This window comes from Lethenteron reissneri, chromosome 8 (assembly GCF_015708825.2).
Source record: "Lethenteron reissneri isolate LAM-NWPU_2019-01 chromosome 8, ASM1570882v1, whole genome shotgun sequence".
Taxonomy (NCBI): domain Eukaryota; kingdom Metazoa; phylum Chordata; class Hyperoartia; order Petromyzontiformes; family Petromyzontidae; genus Lethenteron; species Lethenteron reissneri.
Window position 1 is genome coordinate 12,500,100 of NC_083786.1, and position 12,267 is coordinate 12,512,366.

At 46.5% G+C, this 12,267-nt stretch overlaps 1 protein-coding gene across 1 annotated transcript in view; it reads right to left on the reverse strand.

The window, feature by feature from the left end:
- Positions 1 to 2,029: 2,029 nt before the first annotated feature.
- The window catches only part of LOC133361447 (docking protein 2-like), a 33,640-nt gene continuing 23,402 nt past the window's right edge, over positions 2,030 to 12,267 (reverse strand). The window contains exons 3-5 of the mRNA XM_061580368.1: positions 9,531 to 9,624; positions 5,966 to 6,138; positions 2,030 to 5,005 (exon numbers count right to left, since the gene is read on the reverse strand). Of these exons, the coding sequence (XP_061436352.1) occupies positions 4,163 to 5,005; positions 5,966 to 6,138; positions 9,531 to 9,624 (1,110 nt within the window). The 3' untranslated portion in view covers positions 2,030 to 4,162. The remainder of the gene's footprint in view (positions 5,006 to 5,965; positions 6,139 to 9,530; positions 9,625 to 12,267) is intronic.

The window sequence follows — 12,267 nt, forward strand, 5'->3', positions numbered from 1 at the left end:
GACCTCGTGCGTACAAGCAAGTAGGGTACAATGTAAAATAACGTTTCAAAACATTGGATTGTTTTAAAAAATGTTTTATTATAGTTTATAGTATATGGTTAGCTAACACATTACCCAGGGACTAAATGCTAAGAGTTAGCGCTTACACACACGTCGGATGTCACCAATACACCCAGCTATACATATGCAGGCTAAGGCAGCTCGCATTAAGTGTCCAGACGCAGAACACCCCCCCAGTAGACACGGACTATAAGAGAACCCAGGTGCTTAGGGTTGGGAGTTGTGTTAATGAATTGAGGACTAAAGAGATCAAAGGCGGTCTGCTCACAGCGAGACGCAGCCATGTGTAAGAGGCGTGCGGCGCGGATGCTTGCAGACTCGTCGCCACGAGGCCGCGTGCGGCCCAACGCATGCGCCGTCAACGAGCCTGAAGCTCGCTCGATGGAAAAGGACCCCGCTCCACTCCTCTTATCCACGACCCTATTTACCTATATACCCACGAATCATCGTCTCTGGGGGGGCATTCGGTCTACCAAATACCCATTGAATCCACACCTCTTTTCTTGATACCTGTGGTTTTTCCAGCCCAGCACTTTGCTGAGCAGCTTCCTGTTATCCGCTATTTTTTCTATTGCCGCTCGATAAATTCATCCTGTTAGCGAAGATGATCTGAATTTTTTCCGCGAATAAGTTAATGTGCAAATCACACGGCGGATAATGTGATCCGCGTCATGCAGCCCCCACATCGCTGCCGACGAGAGGAGGGCTGCTTGTTAATGGAGGAGCGTGCTGCGGTGACGGACAATCGAACCACTGTGACGTCACTACTGGGTCGCCATGGCTCAAGCCGCATGGCCGACTTTACAATCTCGTTTGCTCATTAACAAAGTGGCAACCTCGTGTCAGATAGCCGCCTCGGGTACGTATCTGCAAATTCGTAACTCCTCTTATCCGCGACCCTATTACTCGTGACTATTATCCATTTGGGTTTGCGATAACCCCTATAATCCACGGCCCTATTGTTACCATAAGCCGCGAATTTTGGGAGTAAACTTGTGGATAACCGGGCAGATAATAGGATCGGTGATATTGGTCCCCCACATCATGGCGGATAAGAGGAGTTCTCTTGCGTGTTTTTTATGCATATTATTTCAAAACATTACATATAAATTGCACTATGTGAAGCATGCAGTTTAACTATACAGGCAGTCTTCAACTTACAAACGCGTTCCGTTTCTGAGGCCCGTTTGTAAGTCAAACGGTTTGTAAGTCGGAAACATAACAATTCACTGTGTTTAAACACAACAATGCACTGCATTTAACACAATATGCACTGTGTTTAAACACAATATGCACTGTGTATAAACACAACAATTCACTGTATTTAAACACAATATGCACTGTGTTTAAACACAATATGCACTGTGTTTAAACACAACAATTCACTGTATTTAAACACAACAATGCACTGTGTTTAAACACAATATGCACTGTGTTTAAACACAACAATTCACTGTATTTAAACACAACATGCACTGTGTTTAAACGCAAAACGTCGCCGGCAGGTCACTGCCGTTGCGTATTCCGAGGCTCGCTGCACCGAACCAAATAGTTCCGCGGTTCGATTCGTAAGTGCGAGCTCGCGTCCGCCAGTCGGATGGTTAAGAAATGATGACCATATGGAACTCATCATGGGACCTCCTTTGCCAGTACACAAATATGAGAATAGATTTTCCACTTTTTTGTTCGCCGTTTGGCGTCCTCTGGTCTAACACCGTTTTGAGACGAGGCTCCAAAGAAAGATGTCTCTGGTGTGGACCAATCAGCTTCAAGGACAAAGCATATATTATCAGTGTGTTTTTTGTTTGCATTCTGACCGCAAGCATTGTGGTTAATGCAGACATGATTCTTTGTTAAAGGTTTCAGTTTGGTGTTTTAACATCTTAACACAGCTGTTTTGTTGCCATAAAAAAGGGGAAAACCTATTCTCATATGGAAACTCGTTCGTAAGTGAGACTGCATGTACGTATATATATAAAAAAAACTTTAATATTTTTCATTGCCTGAAAAGTCATCATTGCGAAATGATAAAAAAGCAACCCAAATGTACAATCATTTTTAGATTCGTTCTTGATTTACAAGCAAAACAATACTTAAACATGACCTATATTATATTAACAAGACTCAGTAAAACACCAAAAGTACACTACTTTTAATATAAAACACATGAAGAGGTGATATTTAAAAATGATAGGTTACAATATATGTTTAAAGTCATACAGTGTGTATAAATATGTATATACACCTTGTTTCATAATATACACACACACAGTACAACGTCGCATATCCGGCTCACTGAGGTATCGGCTGATGTGTGAACAGATGGGATAAGGTTAAGATCTGTACAAAGTGACAGTTACACTATACACCAATATGTTGCCAGACACAAAAAATCTCAAACTTATTTTTAAACGTGGCAAAATTATTTTACTTTGCTTGATATTTAAGCAAATATTATATGATGAACAATAACACTCCCTCGTGTTAAAAGCTTGGACTTGTGAACAACTCTGGATAACGAGTTACACCACGCACAAACAATGTGCACTGTTTGTGGCCAGTTAATTAAATAGGAGGGATGTGTGGACGGTCGGATAGGCGACGTTGTACCGCTGACCGTAGCTATTAGGCAGGAGTACAGCAAAAATCGAACGAAAACAATTACCGAGTAGAGCGAGATGGCACAAGAACCCCACCTCACAGCGAGTCAGGGTTTACAGCCCTTTCTCATTCATTCCCTGCTGGATGAAGGCCTCCCCACACCATGTGAGTAATGGGAGATTGCTTGACCGTACATCACCGTGCTGGTCAGTGCAGGTTGAAGAGAGTGGGGGCAAGTCAATGAATCCAGCTGCACGCGTTACCCGAGACGAGAAATCCTCAAGTGGACTGTGCAGCCCTCACTGCAAACCCCAACTGGAGCCACATGACACCAAAACCTACAGTAATAATTATCAACAAAATAACCAAAAAAATTGATTTCTTTAAAATAAAACAATTGTCAACATTTTCTCTTCACTATTAATCATACAGCATTATTGTGCACGGACATACGACCACACACACACAGGAAAAACTACGGCACGCAAGCATAAGCGAGCTGGGCGTGTAACCCATCACTGTGGATGTAGGCCAGCCTACAGAATTTGAAAGTAAACTGGCAAAATATTAAACTTTGTAGGTTAGTGTGGTGCTCAATGTGTGCGAGGGTTATTATGTACAGAGGCTCAGACAGGATGAGAATCGTTGAGAAGTGTTTAAGTCCTAAATGTTTTTTTTATTTAATTCGTATAAATTGCATGTACGTTACTTATGTTTTAAACTGGGTTTCGTAAAGATATGTCATTGTTGTTCGTGATGAGTCAAGAACTATCTGTATATCTGTGCTCCACGGTTCACTGGGTGAGAAGTGGTGGAGCTGTCTCCATGTAGTTCTCATTCTATTGACTATGGAGAGAACAAAGCTGGGTTTGGAAATTGTATTCACAATGATGATGAACCTCCAGTTCAATCTTTTAAATGTTAGTCCAACCCTCTACAAAATACAGTTATTTGGCAACACTCTGCTGGCAGTGGTGCACAAGCACAAATAACAAAAACTCACATTCGTAAATAGGTTGCTATAAAGAAGAGCCATTGTGCCCGACACATCGCCTATTACACATTTTTATTTTTAAGGCCACAGTGTTAATGACGCTCGTGTTGAATTTTTTTGTCAACATACGGTTGTATGGAATGTTTATTTTAGACATCTACACCACATGAAACCATTAAAAATGTCATTACAAAAAGTTAAATTACAATGAGGGATCAAACTAACTTCCCAATCAATTAAACTTTATTGATCAAAAATGCAAAAATATATTAGCTGGCAAAACGACCAAAATGGATTATGGTGCGGATTAAAAAAAAATAGATAGAGGTTTATTAATTGAATAAAATATCCGATTAATGAGCACATTATTATCTTACACCAAACTTCGCGGTTATATTCATCATCAACGTAAATGACAAATGCCAAAGAAACATGTGGTACGCGTTTTGAGCAGGCCAACACGTTTGGATATATGAAAAATTTAATCAAGACAACTCCATAATTTGTTTAAAACGTTATGACTTTCTCTTCAAAGGAATCCTCTGTACGGGCAGCAGAGGGATAGGTCAACTCATCGCAGCTTCTCACTCGCACCACCGCTGGAGGCTTCTTATTCACCTTGCAGTAGAGGGCTGACACATCGTCATCGACATTTACGGACGTGGGGATCGGACGACTGGGCAAGAGCGGAACTTTGATCGGTCGATCATTTGGCTTCGGAAAATGTGGCTTTGCAGGGGGTACTGGCGCGGTCGGCCGTGGCGCAGCCTCATCTTTCTGAACCTCATCTTTGCAATGAATGGTGCTGTAGATGGTCTTCGCAGCGCTGCTGCGAGCAGCGCACTCAGGATCGTCGTAAATGTGCTCTGCCCGGGGAGGCTGGCTGTTTTGCATCGCCGGCCCACGGTTTTTGCCAAGCAGACAACCGTCGTAAACCTCCGAATAGACGGGCTCGCTATTCCGATTTGAATTCTTCTTCGGAAAGACGGGCTCCGAATTCGGAGAGGGGGGAAACTTCAAGGGTGACATCTTGCCCCCGTTAGGCTTTCCGCCGTAGGGCAGCAGAATGGCTCCCTCGGGTTTAAGTGACATGAGCTTCATCCCGTCGGCCGCAGGTCCGGCAGCGTGCAGGAATTCATCGGCCTCCACGTGACGCACCGGCGAAGCGTTTGCTCGCGAGAAGTGAGCTGCGCTCGAGTCCACGTTGGTGCTGCCACCATGATTTCCTGGTGGCAGTTTGCTGATGAAATTGACGATAAGATTGAATATTTCCTTTCCCTGGGTCGTCTCGAAATTGAAATTGCCCGGTCCAGTCTGGCACCTACGTCCAGCTTCGAACGTGAACATTTTCTGCAAACGAAACATTACAACATTGTGTTTTAGCAGGAATTAATTTGTTTACTTTATATGTACATATTTTGATACTTCTTTCGCACCGTACGTAGCCAGCCATGCTAATCGGAGGTGCTGGGGAGGGACAATTAATGGAATCATGACGGGAAAGAATCATTGCAACGTCTCGACAAAGAATAAACCGAGTATGGAGATTAGGTGGGAGAAGGCCGACGCAGACGAGCCGTGGATCTCAGTGGAGCTGCAACTCGGTTGCCTCCGTGTGCTTGGCAGTGTAATGGTGTTCACCTCTTTATCATCTATAGGCAGATCATCGCGGTTGTGGATTTACTGTGCTCATTCACACATTTTAAGTGCACTTTGGTAGAATAGCTGCTCCTCACCCGTCAGTACCCAGGGGACAGCGCACATTCTATGCCAGGCGTGGCCAAACCGCAGCTCGCCAGCTGATTGCGGCTCCCTGGCACAGCTCGTGCGGTTCGATGAAGACATGGATTTTTTCTTTAACTTTTTAACAACAACAACGTTTTAGACTGTAGAAAATTGCGTTTACAGCAGCGGCCGGGGGTGCTCGTCCCTGGCAGCAGAACCACGAGTGACTCCAAAGCCCTCTGGCACATTGATAAATTCACAATTGCACAGTCAGACAGCGCAAGCAAGGCGGTCGCCCTCTGACCGCCACGTGCTCGAGAGTGTTAAATTAAACGACGAGCCTCGTGGCTCTCGCCCACATCAAGACTCGAGAAGGCAGCTCACGGCGTTCTATGTCGTCACTGCCTATTCTACGTGGGTAACTAACGGATGTTTTGTTACAGCCCCATTTGTACACGCTTTGCATTGTGTGTTTTTGTTTTGTTCAGGGCCATCTTTCCAGCCCCCCCCCCTCCCCCGCGTTACCCAGGGTAACTGAGGGTGAACCACTCCGTGAAGGGCAGTGAAGGTGGGAGCGGCGCACACCTGGTCCTTGCCGTATCGGCGCAGGGAGTCGAGGGCCCAGGACTGCAGCACAAGGCGCGTGTTCTGGTCCATGAGCTCGAGTCTCTCCTGGTTCACCTTCAGGATGTACTTCCCCTGCAGCTTACTCCGCTCCGACGCGTCCGTCTTCTGGGTCACCACCAAGAACTCGTCCACTGTGAACGTTGAAATGAGCCGCGCGTCATTGCCTCTCCCTCCCTTCGAGCGTAAATCTGCCTTTGTTACGCGACGATGGAGTACATGCCCGTGCTTCTGTGCGCATGTGTGCGAGGGCCGAGACATTTTCCAGGTACATGAGACGGCAAACATCCGGCCTCAAAGGTGGTTTGGCCCTGCGAGCCCATTGGAAGTAGAGCCAAATGAACGGTGTGCGGTTAACTACGCAAGCCAACCAAACCACACTCCATGGAAGTGAACAGGTTTGGATTGGTGTTGTGTGCGTGGTTTTGTGCACGTCTGAGACTTTGTGGTAGGTTTTATGTGTGTGGTCTGTTTGGGCATGTGTCACTGTGTCTAGGTGGTACGTTTTGTGTGTGTGGTGTGTTTGGGCATGTGTCACTGTGTCTAGGTGGTACGTTTTGTGTGTGTGGTGTGTAAAACAGGTACATTAGAGTGTGCGGTGTGTATGTGGTAGGTTTTGTGTGTGTTGGAGTATATGTCCTTTGTTTGTGTGTGCATGAAAGAGGCTGTCGTGAGGTGTGTGCTGAGTTTGTGGTTTTATCATCTTCTACACCATCTTTGCCGAAAGGCATCTTCATTACCATTTTCGTCATCTTTGCGATGCTCACAGAAACCCATTCATTTCAATCGTGATTCCTGCACCTTTTTCCACATAAATGGTATTTCTGGTGTCGATTTCAACATAGCCATTGGACGGCACGCTTTGGCAAATCCTCATGGAAAACAATGGCAATTTTCACAAATTCCACTCAATTCCACGAATCAAGTCAAACTTCTGGGGTTGGGATCGGACAAACAGCCGGCATGAGTGAACCACACAGGTCGAAACATTTATAGATAACCCACTGATGCATCATGACTCTTGCTTCTTAAAAAGTAATTTTATTTTGCAAAAGCGATGGCTCCATATTGTAGAGGCGAGCGTCAAATATTTTACAAGGGTATTGAGGCTGTTGGATGACACGCAGAGGCTTTGAAATCATGCGGCTGTTATAACGTCTTCCTCTTATTTTATTGGGGTATCTATACATGGATTACTCCACTGTAGTCTCGAGACACACACTCACAAGGAGACACACACTGACACAGAGACACACACTGACAAGGAGACACACTGACACAGAGACACACACTTGCAAGGAGACACACACTGACACAGAGACACACACTCACAAGGAGACACACTGCCACAGAGACACACACTGACAAGGAGACACACTGACACAGAGACACACACTGACACAGAGACACACTGACACAGAGACACACTGACACAGAGACACACACACTTGCAAGGAGACACACACTGACACAGAGACACACACTCACAAGGAGACACACTGCCACAGAGACACACACTGACAAGGAGACACACTGACAGAGACACACACTGACACAGAGACACACACTCACATGGAGAAACACACTGACACAGAGACACACACTGACACAGAGACACACACTGACACCGAGACACACACCGAGATGCAGACTCGAGCAAATTGGGCAAATTGTCACGAAATTTGGCCCCGCTCGATTTCCTTGTTCGCAATCAGATAACGAATCACACAAGGCATTGTGAATTCTCCCTCGGCTACAACACATTACCACCACATTGCCACCTACAACACATTACCACCACATTGCCACCAACAACACATTACCACCACATTATCACCTACAACACATCACCACCACATTACCACCAGATTACCACCTACAACACATCACCACCACATTACCACCTATAACACATTACCACCTACAACACATCACCACCACATTACCACCTACAACACATCACCACCACATTACCACCTACAACACATTACCAGCCACCCACCCGGGCTCACGGTGGGTGAGAGCACTGCCCCGTGGTGGTCACTTTGTGCTCTTGCAGCGCCCTCAAGCGATGGCGAGCAGAAGGGCAATGCTCTAAGGAGAGTGCTGGGATTTAAACCTGCTGAGAGATCGTATGACATCTACAAAGCCTAAAGCGTGTTCCACGTGTGGCTTTTCAGACATTGGAACAATCTTGTTTATATTCTTTGACATCAATGCCGCCTTAGAGCACACTGCCAGCCTCTGCTTCAACCCACACGCAAATAGAACCAGCTGATGCAGTGCCGACGTGCAGCGCCTTGCTGTCGATAAGACAGAAAAACCCACGAAGGTTGATGGCACAGAGATAGCATGCTGTGTGTGGCCATATTTACATTAAAACATCAGATAGCTTTTAATGTCAGAATGGCAATATTGTGAGTGACAATCCGATTGATTTGATGATCACTTGTCTTTCCTTGGCTTGGTGTGGTGATATGACCGAGCGGTGGCGTGTTTGCCGCTCGTTGCGGAGGTTCGCTGTTCGTGCCCAGTGACCGCCCTGGTAAATACTGCCGGAGCATTAACCCACAAAGCACGCGCCGTCTCCTTCACGGTTTCTGTCAAAGATCCCCGTGGCGTTATTCGTGAAAGAGCCGGCTACGCGTGCCGGCGTCACGGGCCAGATTCGCATATTACCCGATTTTAAAAAGCCACAAAGAAGCATCGCGCCCCCGACTGACAAACGAATGCCCAAGAATACGAACAGGTTTTACCCTTTCTGGCAACAAAACAGTTGTGTGAAGATGTTCAAACACCAAACAGACACCTTTCGCAAGGAATCATGTCTGCATTAAGCACACACGATACTTGCGGTGAACATGCAAAAAAAAAACATTATCTGGTAATATATGGCATTGAACTGATTGGTCTACACCAGAGACAGCTTTCTTTAGGGCCTGGTCTCAACCAGTGTTAGACCAGAGGACGGCAAGAGGCAAACAGTACAAAGACAATGCCACTATCAGGGCATCAATAGCTCGTGGTGAGCAGCTACAACATGGGACCATGCAGGTGCTGCTACCACCACGTGCTACACAGAGACTGCCAACACCACGTGCTACACAGAGACTGCTGCCACTTGGGGCCCCTTGGCTAAACTGCAGCAGTACACTGAAATGGTTGAGATAAGCCATTTAAGTGATCTATACATGAAATCCATATCCTGAGAAGACCTCACGTTGTTGCTGTTATATTTTCCACAAACAAATCAATGTGATTGGGTGCGCATGGACATGTTGTTTCCACTATTGTCTTCTTACACCGAATACGCAAATGTTCCCATAGATATATACGTTTTTAAACATTACATAAATGTATGAACACCTGCTATGTTTTAGAAATGTTATTAATATCCACAAAATATTAGCGGATACTCTGCTTTCCACATTTTTCCAAGAACGTTTTAAATACCCTTTAAAGTGGCTTGAGTGGACCCTACGGCGATTCTGAAGGAGAAATGAAGTAAACTAAAACATCTGATTACCTTCGTCAGCAGAAGAATAGATGCTGTTCTCCTCCATCTCCAGGGGCTTAGAGGCAAGGCCATTATCCAATGATCCATATCCTGAAGCCGCCTGCTGCTCATGGACAGATGGAGAGGAACACAAGAAAGGAAGCGACGCGTATTAAGGTAGGGCACATTAAGGTGGCGCACACGTGGAATATACAACACACGGGCAGATGAACCCAGCACATTCTGCTGAAGAAACAAAAAGGGTGAAGCAGTTTAAATGGTGGTCAAGCTTCCGGAGTGCCGCATCCCCTCCTCCTTAGCACCTCTCCCCTCTACTCCCCCCACCCTCCCATCCCCCCCCCCCCCTTGTCTACCCAGCACTATGAACCACAATTGGTCCAATCGGTAGGTTCTGTGGGGTAAAGTGTGGGGACCCCGATCTCTTCCAAGCCGTCCGGCCGCTGTGGCAAAATCAGCCAAGTTATCCGAGGTGTGCTGGAGAGCTCCCTCCAGTGGATGGATCTCCGCCAGCAGTGACAAGAGCAAGTTGTTTCACGCCTGCACCTTTGCCTTTACCACCCGTTTACATACATGTGTATATATGTACACCCCTTTGTCAATCCACTGCTGGATGAGGGCCTTCCCATGCGAAATTGATCGTGGAGGATTTTGGTCATGCCGGTCAGGGAGGGTGGGTGAATATGGGGACCATTCACATTGTTATAGGTACCCTGTACCTATAACAACGTGAGCTCCCATGGTAAAACGATATGCTTGCATATATAAAATTCAAAACAACCTAGACAACAATGTTAAAGATTACGCCCAGGAGAAGGGATGGAAAAAAAATACAAGTTTGCATACATTCGAAGTACAAAACTGCGAGCGAACATGCAGTTTTTTTTACGAACATGCTGTGTTTATCTCTGCATGCAGTGGGTGCGAAGGCTTGACTGTAGGTATGCTATCAACCGGCGATCAACCAAACTCTACATGTATTGCATGAGTGGGAGTTGTGTTTGCTTTAAGTAACGATTTCTGTGCAACAGCTTATTTCTTCACCACAAAAAACCCTTCATTGATTACATCTATAAAGCACCCCGAATTTGTACGCAACGCTGAAAGCGCAAGTCAGCTCACAGCATCTAGCGTGATCTTGCTAAACGGGGTCACGACGGAGTCGATGTTAAGCAAATTTAGAAAATTAGTAACGACGCGATTTGCCTTCGTATGCCGCACAGTCTCCGATCTTTCACGCTCTGTGTGTACGAGGAAAGGCTGCGACACCCATCGCTTACCGCAAGCGCGGCCGATTTGTGCATCATCTCCCGAGCCCCCTTCAACATTTGCAGGCAGTCTGTACGGCAGGCCGAGTCGGGCTGCCACCTACCCCACTGTAGAAAAATCCCACGTGTACTTCCCGGCCAGATTAGCTCTCTCAAAACAGTTTGCAGTTTCCTACAATTCAGCACAAGGGCTGTGACAGATCTGAGATAGGGACAAGCGATTCCTGCCACACGAACGCAGATGCCTCAACACCCCCCCCCACCTCCTCCCCACCCCAATGTACAGGGTGGTCCAGATGTATTGTGGCCCCCAATTAATTGATCCCTTAAGGGCGCAATGCCCGAACCACAAAAACGAAGGAGGCATCATCACAGAGACACACTCTGCTGCTCCAGACGCGGTTGTCTGGCTCTACCACCTGAATGTGGAGTTGTGGCTCTGCATCTACATCAGCAGCCACACGAAAGTAGAAGAATTTATTTTTAATAAACCTTACTTTAAATTTTTTTATAAAGGTTTGGGATAACGAAATTGGGGGGGGGGGGGGGTACAAGACATCTGGACCACCATGTACAATAGCCACAACTTTCAGCATGGAGTGCGTGGAGAGGCAAGAGCAGCTCCCCAAACTGGTTCGGGCAGGCACGTGTGGGACGGGAGGGGAAGGAACGCGTGCCGAGCTAACTCCTCGGCTGATGAAACCGCAGTGCACAGAACGGGGCAGGTTTGGACCGCGCGCAATGCACGAATACACCAGCGGCATGCAGCAGAAAGTGGCCAATCTCGCTGGGACATTTGGGTTACGAGTGGGCGGATAGGCATGGTAGGTTGGTAAATACTGTACCAGCCTCAGTTACAAAGACCCATGCCGTGTGTTACTCTGTAAACGTCTCGATATCAAGCATGACGAGGACAAGATAGTCCCAATCATATCCAGCCCTTTTGTCATTCCACCATCGTCATGAGAATTGTTTGACCATACTTCACCACACTGGTCACTGCAAGTTGCTAAACACGAGTGGGGATGGATGGGGGGGGTGCCCAGGTCTGATCCGCATGTCACATCGGTGCCACCCACGTTCGCCGCCGAGGTTGGGGATCGAACTCAGGTCGCCGGGTTCACGGCGCGCAACGATGGCCGCTGCGCACCGGATACTCTATCGCAATGTGTACAATTTGCAAAGATGTGCAGTCTATATTGATCAAACTTAGTAATACAACGACAGAGGCAAACACCACCATAACACTATCAAACATAGTGAGCTGAAAATTTCAATCAACACCAAATGATCATACTCGTCAAGGCCTCTTGTTTTAAACAGGCAGTGCACTGTGTCGACATACATTCAGGGCGACGTTCACATACTTTGACAAGGTGTGAAAGTAAAACTTGGCGTGAATCAGCAAAGCCCGGAACCTCCCTATTAAAATCTTTATCTATCCTGAATTCACAGGAGATTTTCCAGAGATTCACCGAAAC